The 27,907-nt window shown below is 39.4% G+C and overlaps 1 protein-coding gene across 2 annotated transcripts in view; it reads left to right on the plus strand.

Annotated features, from left to right (window-relative positions):
- LOC126198641 (E3 ubiquitin-protein ligase TRIM33-like) overlaps positions 1–27,907 on the plus strand; it is a 161,003-nt gene that overhangs the window by 96,019 nt on the left and 37,077 nt on the right. For both annotated transcript variants that reach the window (XM_049935104.1, XM_049935105.1), the window contains exon 14: positions 26,160–26,312. In XM_049935104.1, the coding sequence (XP_049791061.1) occupies positions 26,160–26,312 (153 nt within the window). The remainder of the gene's footprint in view (positions 1–26,159; positions 26,313–27,907) is intronic.

Raw genomic sequence — 27,907 nt, forward strand, 5'->3', positions numbered from 1 at the left:
TACTGCAATACTTTGTGTGCAGACAAAGGAAATAGTACTTGTATACTTCCTCAAATTTACAAAAATATACCGTTACTGATGTAGATATATTCGGATGTAGATATATTCGGATGTTAGGAGGTACGAAACTGCAGCAGTTGTTTGAACACAATCTAGACTGCAACTGATACTATAGTGTGAAATACATTTTTCGCAGCACTCAGCAATCGACAATACATAAATGTCACAACATACACACGAGCTTTGAAACAATCAACGCCACTTGTAAATAATGTTTAAATTTTGTGTAACGTTATGATCTAGATTCTCTAAGCGAATTTATGCGACACGCCTGCCTTTTGTAGTAGACAAAGAAAATAATAGAATTTGGCTTATAAATGCTTATGTATTATAAACGTGCAAAACACATAGATTTTCCATTCGGATAGTTTCATGACACCTTCTGCACTGTGTACCAAAAATGAAAATTGTAGTATTAGTTTATCCCACTAAAAACTCACAGTGCACAACGGAGCATGTATTCTGCATGGGGAGTTTAAGAATTCTATAGGTTGTTTTGCCTTTCCTATATAACATACTGACAAAGAGTCATTGCTTTAGTTGGTTGATGCTGGCAAAAACTGACCAAGATGAGGAAAAATAACTCCTAATAGTATTAGATCCTTGAACTGCCATAGAAACACTTGCTTGGAGGTGAATCCTTATCTTCTTCATCCTATACACAGCCATTATGACCAATATCTCTTTCAGTTTGTTCTATCACAGAAGCATCGTATGGATTTCTTACATCCTTCTGATTTCTGAAAGGCGTGGTGTTGTCACAAGAATGAGTCTGGAAATATGCTAAAGCATTTGGGCGAATTTTCATTCCTTTTTATGGTGGTCAGCATCATCTGGTAACTGAAGCAGTACCACAATCAGCATCTGCAAAACAGTGCAACGGCAGCTGTTGAGTCACAGCACCCCAGGCAACAAGAAGTATGCCTAGTGAAATTTTCAAGGAGCTCTCTGTGATTCAGTATCTTTACGTTTTTGTCACACGGAGGCATGGGAATTTGCTCGCACATTGGTGTAGAAGTACCTAGTATCCATCCAGTTCTTGACTCAAGCCTGTTTTTCCATCATCCATAATCAGGGCCGCATTAGCAGCTTTGAAAGGTTTTCTCAACACATCATCTTTGATCTACTAAGAAAGGTGTTTTAAAAACACCCTAAATCAAGTGTGTGTGTGTGTGTGTGTGTGTGTGTGTGTGTGTGTGTGTGTGTGTGTGTCGAACGTGCTACAGTGAAAGTCAAAGTTGTTGACTGTAAAATTAAGATCTCCCCCTTGACTAACAGAATCTAATTTGAATTACTGACTTATTTTGTTAGCAGGTTAGCATAATATGCCTGAAAATTAGATAAACAGTCACAGACTCACTGCTGTATTGTTAGGGATTCCTTCAAATATGAATTTTAATTAAAAGTTTTTTTTAATTCTTACTCCATAAAAAAAGCATGTTTCCTGAAGTTTGGTTTGTCAAAAATATGCCTCAGTTTCATTGTTTAGCTGTATCACCAGGACCAAAGAAAATATTTGTTAAATGCAGAAATTAGAATCGAGTTTGTTAATATGTTGTTTAACTGTATGTGGTATTTCAACTAAGCTCTGTTATTTCCAGAGCTGTTTAAGATACTGTGAGTAAGTAGTTCATGAGAAAATATAATATATTGAACATAGGGCTTTTTTTGTTTTGGCATCAGACTGATTGTAGTTTCACAGCTTCTGTTGAAATTTTGTAACTGAATGTTACTATCAGTTCAGTCCAAACACCACACTAGCAGCAAATGAAATTTCTATTATTGTACTTTTTAAAGTGGTGTTATATGCACATTATTAATATCTTAACATACACAGCTGTGACAGGGCAGCTCTAGTACATAAATGTGGCAACAAGTTTAAGAGCATTCATGTAGTTTATTAACATCGCATATTTGCAATAAATGTACATAACTTCTTTAGTAGTTGGATGCATGACATTGGAGTTCTATATCTAACACTTGCAGTTAACTATTAACGCTCGTAGTTAACTATTCCCTGTTTGCTGTGTAAGTAGTGGTTGCTATATCAGAACTGTAATCACTGTAGAACTTCATAACTGTTTATAGAAGAGATGGAACTGCATTAGCCTCTGAACGGAACTGCCAGAACCATGCTCCATAGCCTAATTGCAGGAACTGTTAGAGTTATGACAGAACTGAGCGAGTGTCAGTGGTGCATCGACTTCTGTCTGTGTTGGCAAAAGAATCTCCATGTGCACCCGTATTTTGCAGAAGCAAAGTAGGCCACAGTTGACATTGCTCTCCATAGCAGCTGGCAACCCTATTGGCAGATGGATATGATGCACTGACGGACATGGTGTGGAAGCAGAAGATAGTCTTGGAGGCTGCTGTGTAAAACTGAGGAGGTGCTGACAAGTGATGTGCTTTTGTGTGGTGATGGGCTTCTGTGTTACTGCTGTGTACCCCTTGAGCAATGTACACATCATCTCCCCTGGAGGGCAAGCCGTCGAAGCTGAATGGCTTCTTTAACATCCTGCTTCCGTGCTTGTAGGCATGCAAATTCGGTGCATGCACTCACCTTGCCTCCATTGGCATTTTCCCATGGCACTGTGCAAAACCTAGTCAGTACCACAGTGAGGTGGTGACCGGTCAAGTCTTAATCATTTTTATATTTTTGTGTGAAGTATGAGCACTGCATCCATTTCCACCGGTTTCTCGCTGGCTGTGTGCAGCTGGGAACCATTGTCGGATGCACTGGTGGGACAGCTGCCATCAGCATCAGCAGGTTCCTTAGACAGCTTACTGTAAAAGAAGGCAGCATAGGAGGTCTCCCTCTAAGCGTGTGAGTGCAGTGCAGTCTGATTTTATTTTTACGGCCCATTGTGACACCATGTGAACAATTAAATTTCAACAGTACACAGCCAAGCTGCTCTGTGTCTGTGTCAGGCATCCCTGTCTTTCTACATTTCAATGGGTACTAGGTGATCCCAATTTCCAGTATGACTAGATTTATGATTGAAATTGATGATCCTGTGTCAATTCAAAAGTTGATCAGCACATTGTCAACTGACGGAAAATATGACATTCACACGACACTTTGTCTGTGGAAGTTTTTGAATTTGCACATGTTCATTATGATCAACATTTGCCTTCTTATGGTTAACTACAGCAGTATGTTTGAGCATCTGATGTTTTTGTTAATAGTGCTTCGTTTTTTAAACCTCTGCCCTATGTCTGGTATTTTTACAATAATTGCAATGTGTTGCGCCACACCACACCACAGTGTGAATAAAATTGTAATTCAGCATTTCTGAACTTGTTTACCACCTATTTCAGTCGAATAATGTACTCACCCTCTATTTTCCGGATCTGTGCTCATCAGTCAGTTAGCCAATGCTGGTTGTTGACACGCAGTGAACACATCAGCATCCTTGCACTGTAACGTTTCAGCAGATAAAGGCAATTGTTCATATGCCCAAATTAATGGCAGTCTTGTAAAGAAGGATATGTTACGCTAAGCAGGCCCTTCTTTAATTTATTACCAGGGAAGTGCTTGATAAGCATATCGTGAATTAGAGAATATGCATAAGATTTCTGAAACAAGTCATCTTCACAATGAAATTTAAACACTCTAGTTAAGCCCTGTAACTGAGTACTCCACTCCTTATAATTTTGATTTAACTTCTTAAAACATTGAAAAAAAATCCTATGTCTGGCAGCAACAACATGGACTTCAGACTCATAATATTTCTCAAGAATACCTTTAATGGAAGAATGGAGAGGTTTACAGGTCGGTGACAGTGTCTGGAGGAGTTGAAATATCAGTGGGGTCTGCATATGATACTGAAAATGCATTAATATCAGCGGGGTCTGCATATGATACTGAAAATGCATTTGTTTCTACATCAGCTGATATGTGGTACATAATGGAGTGCTGCTCTGTGTGTTGAATATAATTGTTTCAAGCCTCAAATTTCTGATCATGTTCCAGAAAGGGTGGTGGCAACATTTTAATATTTTGGAATTGCTGTTGACTTTTTTCCTTTCATTCTTAAAATCTGAACAAGTGCACCACCATCAGTTCCTCTGTTGAGCCGTGCTTAGAACAGTTGACAAAATTGTCAAAAAACATCCTGGAGAGGAAACTGATTACCGTATTTACTCGAATCTAAGCCGCACCCGAAAAATGAGACTCGAAATCTAGGGGGAAAAAAAATGTTCCCGGATCTAAGCCACTCCTGAAATTTGAGACTCGAAATTCAAGGTGAGAGAAAAGTTTTAGACCGCCCCTCCAAATCGAAAAACAGTTGGTCCATTGTAACGTGAAACACAATTGAGATCGGATGGATGAGGATACAGCTACAGTAGTTTGGTTCGGGTCGTAAGCTTAACAGTTCCCAAGCTTTACCAGGTAGCCATTGCTATGTGTCAGGCGCTCCGCCCATATTTATATGGGTGCCCTTCCTTTTTCGCGTACTTCATCTGGTTTGAATCGATTGCTTATTTTGCTTTGATCTGATAAGTGCCGTTCTCTTTGATATAGGTGTTTATGTCACTCTTAAGCTGAAAATGCATTATTGTACTGTGTCATGCATTGTTTGTCACATTCTGATAATGCGCGTTTACGACCTGTCGCCGCTCGCGGCAATGCTTGCTTTTGAGCCGCTACCGCGGCTTACAATAAAAAAAAAAAAAAAAAAAAAAAAGAGAGAGAGGAATTGTCTCATAAGTGAAACAATGGCGAGAGTCTGCTATTTGTTGTTACTTAATAATGATCAACAAGAACCAAATAATAGACTGCGTATGATAGAAGATGTTCTGAACGAGAGTATAACGAAAATTTTTGCCCGTTTGAAAATCTTTGCAGACGACTCTTTAGTACATTACATTCTGCACAGAAATTAGGGTCATCTTAGATTTAAAAATCTAGTCAGTTGCCGTACTTAGTTTCTGACTGTATCACTATTCAGGATAAGAATAACATGAATATAAACATGACATGGTATGTATATTCTTCCGCGTTTACTGTTCTAGTTTCGTAGTTTATTAGGCAGACAGGATTTAAATGAAATAGCAGCAAACACGAAAGAATACATGACATAATGTTTACATTCTTCTACCTTTTAATTTATTTACTGACGCAGAGGTTTTGGCGCCAGTATTTATCTTTATGCCTGCAAAGCATACCTGTGTAGCGCGACATATGTTTAACAGCAGAAGTTAGTTGTGGCGACACCTACCAACATTTTTCAAAACTTCCGCTTACTTTGCACTCGGTTCTAAGCCGCAGGCGGTTTTTTGGATTACAAAAACCGGAAAAAAAGTGCAGCTTAGATTCGAGTAAATACGGTAGCATGCAGTAAAAAATAAAGTGATTCCTCAAAAATCAAAATTAAACATGCTTTCAAAAGTAATGGGAAAAACACTTGCTTAGTTCTGTGTTGATGCCAGTATTGGTTCCTTTTTCTCGTTCCCTTTGTTGCAACAAGAATAATTCTGTGGGTTTGCACTGCCTCATTTTTCCTGAATCATGTTCCTTGTCATCAGTGTTGTAAACTGGTGAAAATTTTCTTCAGTCTTTGCTTTTCCTCTTCGCCAATGTTGGTAGCTGATGAAATTTCTGCAGTAATTCTGGACGTTCTGTATGCAATACCAATGTTGTGATGTTGTAACTGGATGTTATCAGTTCAGCCTAAACATCCACAGCTACAGAGAACAAAATTTCTGTTGTTATTCTCGATAAGAAGGCAGTGTTGGCATGCTATCAATAATTAATTAACATTGCATATTTGCAAATAAAAGTACTCAACTTTCTTAGTAATTGTACGAAGGTCATTAAGTAATTAAAGAGACGAATTGGTCTGGGGAGAAAACTGTTAGTAGGTACTTTTATGGCTTTAAGTTGGCATCACTGGGATGAGCTCTGATCAGCTGATGTATCAACATTGTTTTGTTTATAACCTCTAAAATACGTTTCATGGTGGTGAGTCCACTTGAAATGTCCACATTAGTTGAACAAGGTTCTGTTATTCGTTTTTTTACTTGCTGAAGGCGAGGAACCAGTGAATATATACTGTAGAATGTCTGAAGTTTATGGTGAAGGTTGTATGAATCATGCAAATTTTTATAATTGGGTAGAGCAGTTCAAGAATGGTTACATCTCAGTGACTGATGGAACACTGTTCTGGCTGACCAGTTGCAGTTTCAACTACCTCACTTGAAAATCGAATTGATGACATTATTTGTGCCAACCACCATGTGACTGTGGAAATGAGAGTTGAGCCAGCCATGAGAGAGATGTCGTGGATCTCAGAGGAGATGTGTGGTTCTCCGGCAAGACAATGCACGTTCTCATATTGCTCAACCAACCCGTGAAACAGTCGACATAATGGGCTGGGAAGTACTGTGTCCTCCCTCCTGTAGTTCTGATTTAGCACCTAGTGATTTCCATTTGTTTGGTGCACTGAAGGAGGCATTACGTGGGAAGAGGTTCCAAGACAACGAGAATGTGAAAAAGTTAGTGGGAAATTGGTTCAAACATCAAGATACAGAGTTCTTTGCAGCCGGAATAAAAAAAGGATGTAGCTCATTGGAACAATTGCATAAATGTTCAAGAGGATTATGTTGTAAAATAGGAAAAGTATTGTTTTGTAAAAATAAACACTTTTTTCTCCAGACCAGTTTGTCTCTTTAACTATTGAATGACCCTCGTAAGTGTGGAATTGGAGTCATGTACCTGATACAATTAAATCTAAAGAATTTTGCTGTATCTTGGAAGTCTGTGATTTAATCATTATGATGGAAAGTTCATCGTACACACTCATAATTAACTGTTCCTGTGTACCTCTTGAGTTATGAACACAGCAATTTCATAACAGGATAAAGAAATAAATTGTGTCAGATGATGAGTAAACAGTGTTGCACTGCTGTGATAGCAGAGGAATTGTAGCTTTCAATTTTGATTCTGTATGTCATGTGCTAATATAACAACGAAAATAATCAGTTATTGATTGTTGTTGTTGTTGTGGTCTTCAATCCTGAGACTGGTTTGATGCAGCTCTCCATGCTACCCTATCCTGTGCAAGTTTCTTCATCTCCCAGTACCTACTGCAACCTACATCCTTCTGAATCTGCTTAGTATATTCATCTCTTGGTCTCCCTCTACGATTTTTACCCTCCACGCTGCCCTCCAATGCTAAATTTGTGATCCCTTGATGCCTCAGAACATGTCCTACCAACTGGTCCCTTCTTCTTGTCAAGTTGTACCACAAACTCCTCTTCTCCCCAATTCTATTCAATACCTCCTCATTAGTTATGTGATCTACCCATCTAATCTTCAGCATTCTTCTGTAGTACCACATTTCGAAAGCTTCTATTCTCTGCTTGTCCAAACTATTTATTGTCCATGTTTCACTTCCATACATGGCTACACTCCATACAAATACTTTCAGAAACGACTTCCTGACACTCAAATCTATACTCGATGTTAACAAATTTCCCTTCTTCAGAAAGGTTTTCCTTGCCATTGCCAGACTACATTTTATATCTTCTCTACTTCGACCATCATCAGTTATTTTGCTCCCCAAATAGCAAAACTCCTTTACTACTTTAAGTGTCTCATTTCCTAATCTAATTCCTTCAGCATCTAACGACTTAATTCGACTACATTCCGTTATCCTTTTTTTGCTTTTATTGATGTTCATCTTATATCCTCCTTTCAAGACACTGTCCATTCCGTTCAGCTGTTCTTCCAAGTCCTTTGCTGTCTCTGACAGAATTACAATGTCATCGGCGAACCTCATAGTTTTTACTTCTTCTCCATGGATTTTAATACCTACTCCGAATTTTTCTTTTGTTTCTTTTACTGCTTGCTCAATATACAGATTGAATAACATTGGAGAGAGGCTACAACCCTGTCTCACTCCCTTCCCAACCACTGCTTCCCTTTCATGCCCATCGACTCTTATAACTGCCATCTGGTTTCTGTTCAAATTGTAAATAGCCTTTCGCTCCCTGTATTTTACCCCTGCCACCTTCAGAATTTGAAAGAGAGTATTCCAGTTAACATTGTCAAAAGCTTTCTCTAAGTCTACAAATGCTAGAAATGTAGGTTTGCCTTTTCTTAATCTTTCTTCTAAGGTAAGTCGTAAGGTTAGTATTGCCTCACGTGTTCCAACATTTCTACGGAATCCAAACTGATCTTCCCCGAGGGCGGCTTCTACCAGTTTTTCCATTCGTCTGTAAAGAATTCGCGTTAGTATTTTGCAGCTGTGACTTATTAAACTGATAGTTCGGTAATTTTCACATCTGTCAACACCTGCTTTCTTTGGGATTGGAATTATTATATTCTTCTTGAAGTCTGAGGGTATTTCGCCTGTCTCATACATCTTGCTCACCAGATGGTAGAGTTTTGTCATGACTGGCTCTCCCAAGGCCATCAGTAGTTCTAATGGAATGTTGTCTACTCCCGGGGCCTTGTTTCGACTCAGGTCTTTCAGTGCTCTGTCAAACTCTTCACGCAGTATCTTATCTTCCATTTAGTCTACATCTACATCCTCTTCCATTTCCATAATATTGTCCTCAAGTACATCACCCTTGTATAAACCCTCTATATACTCCTTCCACCTTTCTGCCTTCCCTTCTTTGCTTAGAACTGGGTTGCCATCTGAGCTCTTGATATTCATACAAGCGGTTCTCTTCTCTCCAAAGGTCTCTTTAATTTTCCTGTAGGCAGTATCTATCTTACCCCTAGTGAGACAAGCCTCTACATCCTTACATTTGTCCTCTAGCCATCCCTGCTTAGCCATTTTGCACTTCCTGTCGATATCATTTTTGAGACGTTGGTATTCCTTTTTGCCTGCTTCATTTACTGCGTTTTTATATTTTCTCCTTTCATCAATTAAATTCAATATTTCTTCTGTTATCCAAGGATTTCTATTAGCCCTCGTCTTTTTACCTACTTGATCGTCTGCTGCCTTCACTACTTCATCCCTCAGAGCTACCCATTCTTCTTCTACTGTATTTCCTTCCCCCATTCCTGTCAATTGTTCCCTTATGCTCTCCCTGAAACTCTCGACAACCTCTGGTTCTTTCAGTTTATCCAGGTCCCATCTCCTTAAATTCCCACCTTTTTGCAGTTTCTTCAGTTTCAATCTGCAGTTCATAACCAATAGATTGTGGTCAGAATCCACATCTGCCACTGGAAATGTCTTACAATTTAAAACCTGGTTCCTAAATCTCCGTCTTACCATTATATAATCTATCTGATACCTTTTAGTATCTCCAGGTTCTTCCAGGTATACAACCTTCTTTTATGATTCTTGAACCAAGTGTTAGCTATGATTAAGTTATGCTCTGTGCAAAATTCTACAAGGCGGCTTCCTCTTTCATTTCTTACCCCCAATCCATATTCACCTACTATGTTTCCTTCTCTCCGTTTTCCTACTGACGAATTCCAGTCACCCATGACTATTAAATTTTAGTCTCCCTTCACTACCTGAATAATGTCTTTTATCTCATCATACATTTCCTCAATTTCTTCATCATCTGCAGAGCTAGTTGGCATATAAACTTGTACTACTGTAGTAGGCATCGGCTTTGTGTCTATCTTGGCCACAATAATGCGTTCACTATGCTGTTTGTAGTAGCTTACCTGCACTCCTATTTTTTTATTCATTATTAAACCTACTCCTGCATTACCCCTATTTGATTTTGTATTTATAACCCTATATTCACCTGACCAAAAGTCTTGTTCCTCCTGCCACCGAACTTCACTAATTCCCACTATATCTAACTTTAACCTATCCATTTCCCTTTTTAAATTTTCTAACCTACCTGCTCGATTAAGGGACCTGACATTCCACGCTCCGATCCGTAGAACGCCAGTTTTCTTTCTCCTGATAACAACGTCCTCTTGAGTAGTCCCCGCCCGGAGATCCGAATGGGGGACTATTTTACCTCCAGAATATTTTACCCTAGGGGACGCAATCATCATTTAATCATACAGTAAAGCTGCATGTCCTCGGGAAAAATTACGGCTGTAGTTTCCCCTTCATTCCAGCTGTTCGCAGTACAAGCATAGCAAGGCCGTTTTGGTTAGTGTTACAAGGCCAGATCAGTCAATCATCCAGACTGTTGCCCCTGCAACTACTGAAAAGGCTGCTGCCCCTCTTCAGGAACCACACATTTGTCTGACCTCTCAACAGATACCCTTCCGTTGTGGTTGCACCTACGGTACGGCCATCTGTATCGCTGAGGCACGCAAGCCTCCCCACCAACGCCAAGGTCCATGGTTCATGGGGGGGCACTTATTGATAATATAGTATAAACAGATAGATAAAAGAGCCACTCCCCAAGCGGCGGCAGGGAACACACACGCAAGAAGATTTAACTTTTACAAGCTTTTGGAGCCAGTGGCTCCTTCTGGCAGAAGAGTTGAAGGGGAAGGAAGAGGTTCCTTCTCACCCTGTCTTGTAAATCTTCCCCTGACCCGGGGTTCTGGGTGACTTTTTTGAACTGTACCCCTTTCCCCAATCGTCTCCAATGCTTTTCCTTCACTCCTCTAACTTCCCCTTCAATTCTTCTGCCAGATTAAGTAGCCACTGGCTCCAAAAGCTTGTAAAAGTTAAATCCTTTACATTATCTGTGTTTCATTTTTATCTAGGGCTTATTTGTTTAGGGGGAAAACTAATGTTTTGTGTAAACCAAGAAAAGTTAAATGTTTTACTTCTTTACGGGCTATGCTAAAGGAATGTGAGGAGAACAGGTAAGTTGTACATAAAAAAGTTAGGGTGACAGATGTTGTCCAACAAGAATGACAGTTCATTAAAGTGCAAAAAAATTTTATTGAAAGGGCAATGGAATGGTATAAAGAGCATAAGTGGGAAACCTGCAGTGAGCAAGAAAGTGAAATGGATGTTCTAGTGGCTGCTGCTTCTCAATCTAAATGTAAGCTCTCGAGGTATTACCATTCCCTGTAATGACTCAGTCCTGCGTTATTGCATTTTGTTGCGCACAAACAGCATTCATCTTTGTTGTGTTACTTCACCATACTGTGTAGCATATCCCTTTGGTAAAGTAATGTGTTGTGCAATGTCTAAAGTACCAATGAATGATGATCGCCACCTGTGACAGTATATCTTTTACGTTAAGTAATTTTGAATGGCAAACTATATGGAAGTTTGTTTTTCTATTTGTGCATGTATTTTGGTGCGTTTGGATGCTGCGCATCTTGAAAATGAGATGGCGAAAACAGTTTTTTTCTATGCATTGTGATATCTGCTGGATTGGCAGTTTATTCCATGCTTTGACATCCTGTCTAGGAGACGTGCTGCATGCCATGAAATAGAGAAGACCATGGCACTCAGAATAATATCACAACAGATTACATTATTTTAGTTTGACAGATCTGTCCAGAGTTGGACAGGTTATACATCTGAAAGAGACAGTGTCCAATAATTGTCTATATATGCAAAATGGTTCAAATGGCTCTGAGCACTATGCGACTTAACTTCTGAGGTTATCAGTCGCCTAGAACTTAGAACTAATTAAACCTAACTAACCTAAGGACATCACACACATCCATGCCCGAGGCAGGATTCGAACCTGCGACCGTAGCGGTCACGCGGTTCCAGACTGAAGCGCCTTTAACCGCACGGCCACACCGGCCGGCCTATATATGCATATTTATGAAGAAGGACCTTCTGTTGTTTGGTAGAAAGTGAGTATTGAGGAAACTACAGATGCTCACACAGAAGAGTTGCACGGGAGACAGTCCGTGTACAAAAAAAAGCTGCAGTTTAGGAGCATGGTTAATCAAGAAAATGCAGAACATTATTTAAAAGTAATGACAATCATAATTTTATTCAAGCATACACACATTTCAGATCATGGAACGCTTCAGCCAGCAAATAAACCAGTAGAATTTCAGAAGAAACATCTGGACCGTAGCTTCTTTCTTCAGCAAATTATGTTACTGATTCAGTGTATTTTACAAATCCTGGAAAGCCAGATGTAAGAAATGTCCATTATTGGGCCGCGTGGAAGTTACAATGGCCGAGGTAGGTTGTACATCAGAGGCTGTGGAATGGGAGGGCTTGGCTTGGGTTGGTAGGAATTATGTAACTGGCCGTAACTTCATTCAAGAAACCATTATGGGTAGCAGGTAAATATAATTTTGTTCCGAAGTGTTACCAGCTCTCCTAGAGGAAATATGTGTTAAAGTTCACTGCTTGCTTGTGGCTAGGAAAGCACTAAGTCGGCTCTTTCATCGTGTTGCTGGATAGCACGTGAAGGAAATTATCAGTTGATCTGCATAATCATCAGATTTGATAGAACTACAGTTTTCTTTTTTGGATAAACTCAAAGAATAGGTCTGTTTATGTATTGTGATGACCCAAGAGGGCATAAGACATCACATTTTTGCAGTATTTTCAAACTATAGATGGAGACTCTTCAGTCTGTCAAAAGAAAAGGGAGAGGGGAGCAGGATAGGAAGGTTAGGATTTAGCATTTTGGTGACAAAAAGATCATTAGAGATGGAACATAAATCTGAATTGGGGAAGGAAATCACCCCTGTCCTTTAGGAAGGAACAACTGCTTCATTTACATAAGTGAGTTAGGGGAATGATGTACAGGGATCCAAACTGCCATCTACCAAAATGCTTGTCTGGTATCTTATGACTGTGCCACCTCAGTCGATACTGTCTAGTCCTTGCACCAGTGATGAAAAGTTTGTATTGCAGTTGGTGGTGGGTATTTTGAACTCTTGATGATACAAATAGCATTTTAGTGTTCATGACCTGTTTATTATGTAATTTCCTTGTAGTTAGTTTTGCTGGTATAATTTTAAAATGTGAGTGTGTATCTTGAATCGAAACTAAAGTGTGTGTTTTTTTCATATAAAGGTACTCTTTGACAATACTTATATGTCTGTTTTCTGTCTCACACATCCACTCAATTTGTGACTTTCATTTTTATTAGTACTCTGGCAGAAATGTGCAGAACCGTTACCACACTTGACACTTGTATCATCTCAGATTCATTGCTCTGTCATTTGGGCTAGTGAGTCTGTCCAATCACTTTTAGCCAAGTGTGATTAGTATCAATTTAATTGAAAACTTCTCTCAACTGTTCCAAATTTGTAATGAAACTCATATCAGCTTCATGAAACTGGAGTTCCCTATCAGGTGGATGCAACATTTCCGTATGATAACAAGATCGTCTGCATAAGGCGTCAATCAATTTGACCAGAGACCCGAGTTTCTCCTGGCACGTATAATGTTCAAATAACTTTTGGAAATGAAATCGGGTGACATTGTCAACAACTGCCAGTAGTTTGATGAATGACCACCCCTCATTTTCAAGGCAAAACTGCAGCAAGTAAGTGCTATGCAAGGGAATTTAAAACCTTGGTTTGCAGAGGGCTTTTGAGCACAAGGTCACGCGTGCTTACAACAGTCGAGCAAATCGGCTGTTGCAGAACGTTGTATTGATACCAGTCATCCTATGGAACATAACAACGTGAAGATACTGGCATGCACTTCCAGCTACAGGGATAGTGTTATTAAGGAAGCAGTTGAAATAAAATCAGGAAGTAACCTTGTAAATAGAGGTGGAGGCTTTTGCTTAAACTCTGCGCTCTCCCTTGTCAAAAAAGACAGAGTTAATGATACCACACCTGTTGTTTAGTAATTTTCACTTATGTTAAAATTCTAGCATCAGTGATCTTTGTTTGTGTGATGGTGCTAGTGTTTTGTAAGAGAGAGAGAGAGAGAGAGAGAGAGAGAGAGAGAGAGATTGTTGGGGGGAGATCTTGTTGGAATTGCTCTGCAAACGAAGGTTCTAAATTCCTTACACAATGTTTGCTTGTTTGTCGGTGGTTGTCAATGACGTCGCTTGGCTACATTCCTGTAAGTTATTTGAACATTGTATATGCCAGCAGAAAGTCAAGAGTGTTAGTTTTTTCTTGTGATTGGCTGGATGATGCTTCAGGCTCGCAGTCTGACTAGGAATTTCATTTCGTAACTACCTGACATTTGGTGAAGTCTGAATATTTCCATGGCTCAGAGTCTAATACTATATCTCAGTGTTCTATCATAAATCTCGCCCATGCTAGGAAAAGGTTTAAATTTTGCACCAGTGCTCAAGTATTTGCCAGTGATTGATTTTATTAGTTTGTTGAACAGGCTATTTGTAAATGGTCTTCTGAAGCTGCAGATGAGTTTCAGGAGGCATGTCATACACTAACTGTCGCACGCCCACACAAGAGTAATATAACAGCAGCAGTGAGGGATGCTTTATGTTCACTTAGAGCTGATTCGGATAGTGTTATTTTACATGTGGAAAAGCAGGATTATGTTGAAAAGATGCCGTGTTTACTAGTTGATTCAGCATATCTGGTGCCAACCCCACAACAAGTGTCAAGAGAGAGACTAATAGTGTCCTGAAGAAAAGTTCCTTGTTACACGAAACTATGAAGAGTCATAATATGTATTATGCTGTTTGCCTTAAGTTATATGGCATTCCAAATATTTACAAAGAAGGGGTTCCTCTTTGTCTGATTGTGAATAACATTGGTGCTCTGACATATTGTGTACCAAAACACCTTGCTGCTCTGTTGAGCCTACTAGTTGGTTGGTGTATCACAATAAGAACTCAGCAGATTTCTTACGTCAATTAGAGGGAATGCGTTTGAATGACTCTGATATTCTAATCAGTTTTGAGTTGTCTGTCTCTTCAGTTGTATTCCTTTGCCTGATATGTTATGGTTAATTGAGGTTAGTTGAAGATGCAACAGGAAGTCATGTAGTCACGTTGAGGTTAGGTTTGGAGTTGAATTAACAATTTGACTAGTGTTGACTTCCACTTACTTTTTATTCAGTGAACAGTACTATTGTGACGAGAAGCCCGTTGTCACCTGTTACTGCAAATTTGCTTATGAAAGACTTTGAGGAATGTGCCTCTGTTTTGAAAACTTCGTCTTTTTCAGGTATGTTTGGCCTCAGGGCAGTGAGAATTTGAACAACTTTTTAGAACAACTGAATTCAGTCCACCAGAATATTCGTTTCACAATAGGGGTTGGAAAGAACAACTGCCTTCCCTTCCTTGATATGTTATTCAGGAGGAAGTTTGATGACATGTTGGGACATGCTGTTTTTAGGAAGCGTATTCACACGGATTTGTATCTCCAGGCTGATAGCTTTCACCATCAGACAGAGTGTGAAGGGCAGCACCATACCTTGGTTCACAGCACCCACATCATTTGAACGAGTTTTCCAGCTGAGGGAACCCATCTGGAGCTTACTTTTTGCCAGAAAGCGTGTATTGAAAGACCAGTCAGATGTGCATTGCGCTATCGACCAACTGTGCACTTGGTGAATGATGACAATAAAGAGTTGGCATCAAGGTATGTAGTCTTTCTGCATTATGCAGGGTGCATTTCTGACAAAATTGGTCATGTTTTGAGGAAATACGATGTGAAATGTGTTTTCCAAACCCCTCCCCCCCCCCCCCTCTCTAAGATTATGGTCTTTTCAAGTTCCATTAAAAATGATCTCGGTTTGCATAAGGCGGGTGCCTATTGTACTCTTGCAATTGTGGCGTGCCATATATTGTTCACACTATCAGGACCAAAGAGGACTGGGGTACTGAGCTTAAGCATGACACACACTTACACAGCCAAGCAAATTGGCTATTGCAGAACATTTGTCTTGGCACCGATCATCCTATGGAATATAACAACATGGAGATTCTAGCATAGATTCCAGCTGTTGGGATAGTGTTGTTAAGGAAGCAGTTGTAATTAAATTAGCAAATAACCTTGTAAATAGATATGAAGGTTTTTGCTTAAATTGTATTGGAATCCTGCCCTCTTCCTTGTCAAATAACAGAGATAGAGTTAACACTTGTCGAAGTATTGGCAGTTGTCAACAATGTCATCTATGTGCATTCCTCTAAGTTATTTGAAATGAATTTGTCATTCAAAAGAAATAAAACCCAAGTTTTAATTATTCTAATTTCTCTGAAACTACTTATAGAATTTTTGAGAGTGAAATGTGAATAAATTGGTCTCTTTGAGATCTGTTATCCTAGTAACAGAAATTGATTCAGGTGTCTGTCCCCCCCCCCCCCTTTTTTTTTTTTTTTTTTTTTTTTTTTTTTTTAAAAAAAGGAGGAAAGTTGGTACCAACATATGTCTAATTAATGTAGCTTTCACAAGGACTATACATCATTTAGTGAGGACTTGTATCATTCACCAATGTGAAGATAGAATTGCATATCTTAAGCATTTCTGGAAATATTTGAGATGAGAAGCTTACCAAAATTACTCTTTGTAATGAAGAAAAATCATATAATTTCACAACAACTCATACTTATGCCAAGGTTTCATGTGCAAGTAGTAAGTAGTTAATTTCCAACAAGATCTAAAATATTATTTTTGAACTATTTGCCTGTTTACCAAATAAAAACATTGCTCATCTGGTGGAGCCATTAACTTATTTCTCACACTTACCAGTAATTTTTCAGTTATGTAGTCCATTTACTCTCTTGGTGTTAAAGAAGTAGTAAAAATTCTTATGTCAATGATTATTATCATATCAGTCCAAGAAAAGTGGAGAGAAGATACAGAAAACTAAAAGGGAGTGAGGAGAGGAATAGTTACTGTGAAGAAATTCTAAGACTGAACAAATTGACATAAATCAAGGTCAGGTGGGGGACAAGAACAAAGGACATGTTGTAATGCCAATTTCCACCTGTGGAGTTCTGAGAAACTGGTTTCTGGGGGAAGAATCCAAATAGCACATATGGTGAAACAGGCACTGAGGTCATGACCATCATGTTGTAGAGCATACTCTGCAACAGGTTACTGTGTATTGCCAGTACGCACCCTCTGCCTATGCCCATTCTCCTAACTGATAATTTGGTGATTACCATGCCAAGGCCAAACAGTGTTTACATAACAGCTGGTATACCAACATGTATCGTTTCACTGGTGGCTCTCTCTTTGGTAGTATACGTTTTTCCAGTTACAGGGCAGGTGTAGGTTGTCGTAACAGCTGGCCTAGGGCAAGTCTTAGACCAGGGACGGTCTCAGGGATAGGAGCTGTACAGTAGGGAAATGGGTGCAGAAGAAGTGTCTTGGCTGACAGTGATACTGCAGAGGTTTGGAGATCTACAATAAGCTCTTCTAGTTGTGCTGGGCAAAATGTCAAAAGAATGGATCTCATTTCAAGGCTGATTTTATGAAGTCATAGCCTCGTTGAAGTTGCTGATTAATATATTCAAGACCAGGATAATTGGAGGGATCAGCATTACCAGGATTGGGTGTTATGTGCTGGGGAATCTGCTTTTGAACTAGGTTGTTTGGATAATTACATCCAGTAATATAACTGGCAAAACGTACTATCAAAGAGAGAGTGATCCATGAAGCGACACGTCTTTTACCAGCTTATCAGTTGTTACGTAAACACTGTTTGGGCTTTTGCATTGGCATGACTACCAATAAGTTATCAATTATAATGAGCGGACATGGGCAGAGCGTATATAATGCAGTGTGTATACACCCCAGGGAATCCGGGAAAAACCCAGGAACGTTTTTATCCAGGAGAAAACCAGGAAAACCCCAGGAATTTTTTAGAATTCTGGAAATTTTTCATTGTTTTAGTTTTCAGTTAAATTTTTGTAATATAGGCTGGGAAGAACTGATACTGTAACAAATAATTTTACTTTAGATCGCTACTGCAGAATAACACTGCAGCAATAAAACATAAACCATGGAAAGAAAACCAAAATAAACTTAAGTTACAGAGGAAATGCACCATTTCCAACAACAAAACACAGTGCCAACACCAAAATATGTCAAAGGAAGTACGGCTGTTGGCTGTATGAGCAGTAGCAACAAGCAGCCAGACACTAGCCTGAAACATTCTTCTGATGAGCCCAAGCTGCCAGATTCACGCATGTGTAGAGCAGTCTAAGTAGCAGTGGAGAGGGCAGTAGTCTCCACATGACCCATGTTTAGGTTTAGTGATTTTGCTGTTTCTTCTTCGTTTACAACTGTCTACGTCATATGAAAACAAAACGGATTTCTGTGGCCAAGATCTAGCAAGTGAATTATAACACATTCATATAATTAGAAAAGGCTAAAATATGTTCTTGATTTTAGTTTCCTGATTTTATTTTATTTCCAGGTTTTTGGCAGTCAAGCATTAATTGCCTTGCGGAACACTGAACTTATTTTTGTCGATTTGCTGAAGAAACTTAGCTTTTATTATTCTTTTCAGCAGAAGCAATCAATTTCTTTGAAACAAAGTGTTTTATTCCACATTATTGGCAAGTGTCAACTGTTTGCTGAATTACAAGTGCCCGTTTTTATCCTCTGGCACATGTAGCATTATGCCATAATAAAGAACCAAACATAAGACACAGTACTGATCTCCAAGAAAATTTGCAGCCTGAAAACCACACTGAAAAGCTTAATATCAGGTTGGAGCCTCCTTCTTTCTGAATCTGGACATATGAATGTGCACTTTCAGCCAAATTATGCATTTTAGTCAGATTTACAAAATTCCATTGCTCTTGGAGTACCCTCTGATGTTCTCTTTCATTTATGACATAATGTAAGATCTCTCTATGCTATAGAGGTATGAACATGTTGGCTTCCTACATCATTGTAGCTGTGCCCACACAGTAACACTATTTTCTGGCACTCTCTGACAGCTGCTGAAACAAATTCTAACAGGTCGCGGGAAAATATTACGAATGGTGGTGGAAAAGCCTTACTTTCAAAGTAAATTTCATTTTACGCAAGAATTATATTATGTGTGCGAATGTGCTTTGAATTTCTTAAATCACAGAGTGTTTGATTCTCATTTAAATCTTAACACTGTGAGGAACAACCACTTAGCAGAATTTCAAGCTCAGGCATTTATGTATTATTTAAGAGTTGACTGGCACATTTGTGTGATGTATATTAAAGTGTAACATGTGCAAAAAGAGTAATATTACATTGTGAAAGCTTAGCTTTTCTTGTAGCTACACTATGTATATTAATTTAAACCATTAACTTTTCACATTTATATGCTCGCACTACTGAACAGTGATTTTAGTTGCTATTGGCTGACTACATCACGTGTCCTGTGCTCTGAATATTTGTTATCATCGGCTGGCAGGATCACGTGACATCAGCTATGACTGACTTACTAAAGCGCATTGCAATCTTGAGTTCAATGCTTTGGAAACTAACGTGCTGTGTTTGGTGGAATTCAAATTATACTTTCGTAATAAGAAAATATGCAGCGTACATGCTGCTGCACATCAAGGATCTTTCCAAAACACTTAGCACAGAAAAAGTGCATTTGCACACAGGATAAATTGTATTTTTAACTGGTGCATCCGGGAATTATTTTCCTTGTCCACATATACACCCTGTACTGAAAACACACAGTATCCTGTTGCAGAGCATGCTCTAGGACATGACAGTCATGACATTGGTGTCCATTTTATAACATGTGCCATCTGGTTTCTCCCCCCAGAGACCATTTTCTCAGAACTCCGGAAGTGAAAACTGGCGTTACGACATGCCTTGATTCTTGTGACCCACCTGGCTTTAATTTACGTTAATTTCTTCCGTCTCAGCATTTCTTCACAGTAACTACTCCTTCCTTCACTCCCTTTTTGTTTCCTATATCTTTTGTTTTCTGATTTCTGTATCCCCCTCCCCCACCACATACAATGCACTTAGCTTTCCAGTCTTATTATTTCATGCGTGATGTTCTGGCAGTAATCTCTGTCTTGTGTATTACCCTATCTTTCACTTAAGCTCTCAGGTTTTCAAATCTCGTCCAGTGCAATCCTCCAACAGTCAGCCTTTCCTTCTCGTCCTGTCCCTTTTAAGTCTCCCAAGTCCCTTTGTTCTGGGAGAATTTTGCAAACCCTCCCCATTTTCTAAACTTCACTAGTCCTTTTCCTTCACCCCTCTTACATCCTCTTCAACCACTCTGCCAGAAGGAGCCACTGGCCTCAGAAGCTTGAAAACTGAAATACCTCTGTATGTGTGTTCTCCTTCTGCCACTTGTTGAGTAGACTTTTTATCTGCCCAATTAAATTAAACAAGGGCTGGATACAAAGTAACACTGCCGTAACATCAAAACGGCAAGTTGACAAGCCACCACCTATTTTGACACAATGGAGGCCTGTGAGAAGAGTTTGTACAACAAACAGGAGCAGAACTCTGTCAATCTACTGGAGTATGTAGACTGTTGAACGCCATAGTAATAGCGCAACCTCCCTAACATCGTGTGTACAAAGATAGAGTAACATTCTTGGCTCAAAATTGAACTGGCCTGAGATTAGTGTACAGAAGAACATTTCCAGGGACTGCGTGAAGCATGTAGTGATGCAGCATTGCCGCACAGCACTGTCACATGATGGGTTAAAGTGTTCAGATTAGGCAGAGATACTGTGAAGGACCACCCCTACAGGACGACTCCATGTGGTGGACAGTACAGTTCAACTCTTTGCTTCTAGACTGCACAAGTTTTAGCAGCAGAAGTTGCAGTATGTAACAAAACTGTGGTCCACATTCTGGGGTACCACCAGACTGCAGCACATTGGATGCCTCATGAAATGTTCAAGGTGGAACAATTGGGCGCGTACCAAAGGGGAGGTAACGACTTCCTTCAGCGCAGCATAAGTATCGGTGAAACATGGACGCACTCATATGAACCAAATTTGAAATGCCAACCCAGTGAATGGAGGCACCAGAGTTCTCTTCATCCACAGAAAATGCATGCTACACCCAGTGCTGTGACGGTGATGTTCACTGTGGCTTTGACACTGACTACGTAATGTCATCACATTTTACCACCAAGGGTGACAGTAAACACTGCCTACTACTGTATGTTGCTGCAACACCACCTTCATCCAGAGCTCAGGCAAAAGTGGTGACATTTCATGGAACAGCACCTCATCATTCTGCTTGACAATGCACACTGCCACACCATTATTGTTGCTCAGGACCTCTTGCGCCTCTGGCAATGCGAGAGTCTGGAACGTACACCATACTCATCCATTGTGAGTCCCTGTGATTATAATCTCTTTGCCAAAGTGAAAGAACCACTGCGAGGGATCCAGTACAACACAAGAGATGACATTATCCGTGCCATAGGGTAATCAACAAGGGACCCCAACAGAAATAGATGCGCAGATGGCATAAGTGCAGGTCATGCACAACAGAGGTGATTATATTAAAGGTGCGTAACTATAAGTACCTCTTTCAATAAAGTCATTTCAGAGAAAAATAATACATTAACTTATGGAACCGCTCCTGCTGCCTTTCTTTGCTACGAGATGTCTTCAACAGTTGGCTTTGGAAAATCAAAACAGGTTTCCAATGGCATCACAAGTGTTGATGTCTAGCTTTTATGTGGATGATTTCTTAGGTGGATCAGCTATGGAAGCTGAAGCTCAGGAACTTCAAACTCAGCTCACTCAACTACTTGCTTCTGGGAGGTTTCCAGTGAGGAAATGGTGTTCCAATAGTCGCAAGGTCATGGAAAAAATTCCTGTGCAGGACAGAGAAATTTCTTTGCCTTATCATCTTACTGGTGAACAAGCCATAAAAACGTTAGGGATATTATGACACCTTGGCTCTGACACATTCCAGTGCCATGTGCAACTGAAGAGTCATTGGCTCTCAAAGGTTACCAAGCGCAATGTCCTGTCTACAATAGCATCAACCTATGACCCACTGGGGCTTCTAGATCGAGCAGTCGTAAGATGTAAATTGTTCTTGCAGCGCTTGTGGCAACTAAGCCTTGATTGGGATGAAACTCTTCCATCCAACCTCATTGATCAATGGAATGCTGTTTGTGTGCAACTGCCTTCCCTAAATGGTATTTTGATTAACCGGGAGATCATTCCTTGCCCCCAGTATGTTAAATTAGAAACTGGTTTTTTTTATGCTTCACAGTTGGCATATGGGGCACATGTGTATGTCAGATGTGTTCTTCCCAATAGCAGTGCGTTGGTCTCATTGACTGCAGCCAAATCTGTGGTTGCCCCTGTAAAACAACAGTCTCTTCCACGACTGGAATTATGTGGTGCTCTGCTTCTTGCTCGACTCATTCACAAGGTGGCCAATGCTTTAGACATCATAGATAGTGGCGACATTCATTTATAGACGGACTCCAAAATAGTTCTCTGTTGGCTGCAGCTTAGTCCTGGTCATTGGAAAACTTTTGTTGCCAACAGAGTCTCTGAAATCCAGGAACTGAGTTCAATTGCCAACTGGCGATGTGTCAAATTAGAGGATAATCCTGCTGACCACTTGTCATGTGATAGTAATCCAGCTGCTTTGAGTTCACTTGTTCAGTGGTGGTCTGGCCCGTCATGGCTAACCACTTGCGACCTCGACTGCAACACCTGCTCTCCACTTAGTGTAGAAGATGCACCTGACAGAAGGTGAACACAAGTATCCTTGGTGTCAGTCATTAAATTTGATGATGAATTGCTGTGTAAATATTCATCATTCAAGAAAACTTACAGAGTTCTGGCCTATGCACTGAGGTTAGCTAATAACACTAGACTTCAACAATCAGACTGGATAACTGAGTCACTCACTCCACAGGAATGCCAAAACACTACCAAAAAGTCATTTGGCACAACTCAACATAGTGAATATGGTAATGAGATTGCTTTGTTGAAGGCTAGTTTCCCTGTTCCACATAATAGCAAATTAAGGGATTTGCACCCGTTTGTTCATAAAGGTATTTTATGGGTGGGAGGAAGATTAATGAATGCTGATGTACTACATGATAAGCGCCATCCTATTTTCGTACCGCCTACGCATCATTTGACAAAAATTAAATGCATGAAGTCACATCTCAGATGTGTCATCAACAATGCAGTACTGACGTTTCAAGAACTGACCACTGTGTTAATTCAGATAGAAGTCCATTGTGTCTTCTCTGTGATGACCTAGGTCCTCCTGCTGCTCTCACTCCTGGTCATTTCCTAATTGGACAGCCCCTTGGTGCTCATCCTGAACCTTCTTTCGTTGAGGTTCCCGCCAACAGGTTGCACAGATGGCAAGCCTCCCTTGGTATGGAGGCTGGGTGTCATTGACCAGCTGTTTCCCGGTCCTGATAAGTGTGTGCGTGTGGTGAAAACTGCTAGTGGGCAGATTAAGAGGCCTAAAGCAAAACTGTGTCCCCTGCCTAAGCAGTGAATCAGTTAAGTGTTCCCTCAGATCTGTGTAGTGGTATATGATAACAGCGCCACTACCAAATTACCATTTACTGGAACAACCTCTTAATTCATAAGATCAGCTTGGGAAGCTGTGGATGTTTCTTGTGGACTAACTGCTCTCATTCAAAATGTTAGTGTATTCATGCTTTATGTGCATTGATATTGTGTCTAGTTATATTTTTATTGTTTTCCTTGTTTTGGTTTCATTGTTTGTTAAAATTATGGTTATTTGAAAAATGAAACAACTCATTTTAGAGTGGGAGTATGTTTGGACTCTGCAACTTACTCCAAGTGCCATCTAGTGGCAGCTTCCAAACTGGGCAGGTCAGACTGTCCAGTATAGTCTGCTCCCTGTCGGGAGACCTTGCAACCTACATGTGGAAGTGGACCTTCCAGGTCCTTTGCGCGCGCAGGTAAAATTAGCCACTGTTGTTACGACCGAGGCAGATAGCTTTGAGACCCTGTAGCGGACCTGCGTGTATGTCTCCCAGCTAAGCCAGGAGCCACAGTTGGCATGCTGCCTATGCACGTCGTAAAGTTTATTCTAATAAATACTTATACCATATAATTTGTTTCGTCCAATTATTGTGAGTGGAAATAAGAGGAGGGCTATACACTCACACTCCAATGTACCATCATGGATAGAAGAGCCCGTGCGTACAGTTCTTCTTATTCAGATCTTGCATTTTCAAAAACTGACTATGGTCGTTGATAAATTATAACTTATACAATTTTTTTGTTACACTCATCAAATTGTTATAAAGAATTGTATGTGTTGGTGCTAAAAATGTGGGTGTCACTTAATTTTTAGGAAATCTGAAGACAAAACACCGTGGTAAGATGTGAACAGTAAGGAGCAAACATTCAGCAACTTGTATTCCTCTCTGTTTCTTCTCATTCAGTAAAATGCAGATTATGAGATCAAAAGTAGTACATCACAGATGACTGACAAAGCATACTGAGGAATGTTCAATTGAATCAGATAAAAAAATATAGCTACTATCAAAATATAAATATGATTCCTTCTGTGATGAATAGAACAACTGTTCTCTTAACTTGTCAAATGTTTTCTGCATGCAGCAATTCAAACCTGCTCTGGGGTTAATACCTCATCTATTACTTCCACCTCTGTGCACGTCACTTTGATCCTGATTTCTCAGTAAGTTATCCCCATTACATTACCTACAGTTTTGTTGTCTAACAATGAAAACAATCAATTTTTGACAATATAATGTAATTGGATACAGTAAAAAATCTACTCACCAAGCCATGGCAGAGCACACATAAAAGAATAATTATAACTGTGTTTTATGTGTCTGTTTTGCCGCTGCTTGGTGAGTAGATTTTTTAATCCATCTAATTACATTGTACAGTTCTATCTGATTTTTGATCTCAGTTATACTTCTTAAATCTAAATTAGGAAAGACATGGTTTCATGCTATTGTTGTCTGCGTTCTTTTTTTAATTTTAAAGTGTGTGCATGGTTTTGTTCTTTTCTTTACATAGCGTATAATTGTCCATTGAGGCATTTTGTATATGGGTCCTCTTTTATAAATTGTGTGTTCTGCTGTAACGATATCATATGCTGAGAGAAGTACGGTGAACAACACAAAAATTGACTGGTGCATATCACAACCAAAGTAGATGTTCTCTACAGAACATGAGTTAATTGAAACATAAATATTTTAGCTCACTTTGAGAACATCCTTAAATATTCCACATCTGTATAAATTTTATATAGCTAGTATTGTGGCCTCAGGGAGCAGTCTGCCCTCTCCCATGGTGCAGGTTGATTGATAGTGGGTAGTTGTTGGGGGTGAGGAACTGTGTGTGTGTTCCATTATGATCAGTTTGGCACCACCTCCCATTATGTTTGAATGTCTGTTAACTGGATGCTCTCATTGCATATTGTGGATATTGTATGTTACCAAGTATAGCTCATTTTGTAACTTTTGTCATCTCTGACATAAACATGACACACATCTGTTGGTGTCAAAAAAGAAATTGCAGGAGGATGACAAAGCTGCTCATGAAGGATACAAAACACATTATTTCTGTTCGTGATGTAGTTAGTCTTTGAAACATTCCAGAAAGTGTTTGGCAACTCTGTGAACATTCACATTGTGAGTTATGTGCCTTAGCTAACAGAATAATGAGAGTAGTTCTGAAATACTATTTGTTTGTGATCAAACTTGGGTATAGTCTGGCTAGGGGCCAGAAGTGTTTATATGTTACTTTGTCATGAAATTTCTAACAAGCCTGTACTGCACCAAATCTCAAAAGCCCTCAGCTTGACTTACCATAAACATGTTCTATGGAAAATAGCACAAAACAATTAAGCAGTTTACATTTGCCAACAAAATGAGCAGTGCCCAGCAATGTAGTCCCACAGATAGGCATTGCAATACAAAAATGCTGGGAACAGAGTAGAAGTTCTGGTAGAACTTTGGTGTGCAGAGGGGTGGACAGCCATCATGAAACCTTGTATGTAAATTTTTTGTGGTAGAACTGTTATCAGCATCTGAGAAAGTTAAGTGAGTAATTGTTACACTTTGATGCACACTCATTTTTCGCATGAAGTCGAAATGTGTTGTACAGAGAATTACTGTGGGAGATACACTGAACATTGGATGTAAGCATTTGTATAGCATTCTTTGTGTGACTAAATGAGATGCTGCCTTAATAAATAAATATACAAAGTGTGAAGACTCAAAAAGCTAGCATTCAGTTGAGAACCACAAGTGATTTTTAGGCCTTGTGCCAGCAAATGGCAAATACATTTTTGTCGTCTTTTGGTTGGACTGTAATTACCTGTGTCATGTCTGTACTAGGTAAAATGTTTTATTCGTGGCATTTTATGTTTGTAGGTGACGGAGTACCATGAGAAAATAAAGAAACCAATGTCATTAGACATTATTAGGAGAAAACTGGATTCGATGCATCCAGAACACTACAGTAGCATGCGTGATTTTGTTGCTGATGTTCGTCTTATATTCAACAATGCATATTTGTTCAATCCGGTAAGTAACTTAATTCCACTTTACAATATATCCAGTACCATTAGGTAAAGTCTTGTTCTTCTGTGAATGTTAGTAGTCCATTTTGTGTGGCTGCAAGGTATTGATATGCAAAATAATTACAAAATTGCTGTTTATTGTAGATAATTTGCTGATCTTACTTAACTATAACCCATGACAAAACATTTCAGCTGTAAGATGTTATCAAAATTTTGATGTGGCAGACACTACCAACTAGAGAGAACACTGCAGTGGGGTCTGTTCTTCTCCAAGATAGTAAATGTTAACACACTACTGGCTACACAGTCAAGATTGTCCAGAAAATCTGATTTGAAATGCTTGAGTATTTGTTTTATAATACCGCCCTCAAAATTGTGTGATTGCCTTCTTCCTACAACTTACTTGGATTTGAATTATGTGGGGAAGTGTTGCTTAATAAACTTTGCTACTTAGCTCCCAAAAATCATTGATTGCAGAATGTTAAGTGGGGAATTGGAAGGGGGTAGAGGAAATCTACCGCATTAAAAGTACCTGAAGCTACTGGGAAGAGTTGGGGAACTTCATAAATTCTTGGAATCACTTAACATTTTCATCTTCATATAATTTATTTCTTTATTAATCATATGGGTTTGCTTTTGAAATCCTCATTTGATAACTAGTACAACATGAAACAATTATTAATTTAAAACTTTATTGGCAAAAATTGAATTGTTACCAGTTGATTTAAAATGAATAGTTACCAGTTGAAAAGGTTGATGCATTGGGAAATAGATCTGCCAACAGATGGAGGTGAGCAGTTTCACGAGTGCCCTATCCTTGTAAAAGCAGACTTATATACTCTGTGCATATGTACATCTTAAGTACTTGTCTCCATTGCATTATGATGACAAATCCTATATTGTTGTTAGTGATACTTGGATAAATAAAGTGAATTGACTCGTAACTCTGGTTTGTGGCCATACATTAATGCATCATTCCTGCATCAATAATTTTCATGAGTCAGCCATATCCTTTCCTTTCATATATTTGGTCCATTAACAAAACATATTTAACCATCCTTTCATGTTCCTTGTTGAATTCTCTTCTGTCAGGTGCACAACAGTATTGTCTTAAATATTTATGGATTTTAGTAATATTATAGCCATTCATACTGTGAAACACAAAAGCAAATGGTAACAATCCCAAATGGACTTCGCCATACCTGTTAATACATCAGTTTTTAATTCTATAGGAACATGATGTACTGCGTCAATTTTAAAATCTTCCTGACAAACTGAATATTCAAAGAAGTTTCATGGCTGCAGCAAGTCAAAGTTCATTTCACTCCTCGATATTTCAACTGTGTGCCTGTGTATTGTCCTTGGGCGAGCCATCGAAGACTGGTGAAGACTTCCACTGCCTACAATTTATTAGCACACTTCAGATGGCCTTAGAATAATGCTTTCCTGCCCACAGTCCAAGGTTGCGGACCTTCTACAATCGGTGAAGGATGATTTGTTATTCCATAAAGCTGGACTATAGAAAATACTTAGCGAATGTGGTATGCCTTGTATGAGCCAGACCTCACACACTGTGGAAGAATACTGTACCACACATCA

This window comes from Schistocerca nitens, chromosome 8 (genome assembly GCF_023898315.1).
Source record: "Schistocerca nitens isolate TAMUIC-IGC-003100 chromosome 8, iqSchNite1.1, whole genome shotgun sequence".
Classification (NCBI taxonomy): Eukaryota; Metazoa; Arthropoda; class Insecta; order Orthoptera; family Acrididae; genus Schistocerca; species Schistocerca nitens.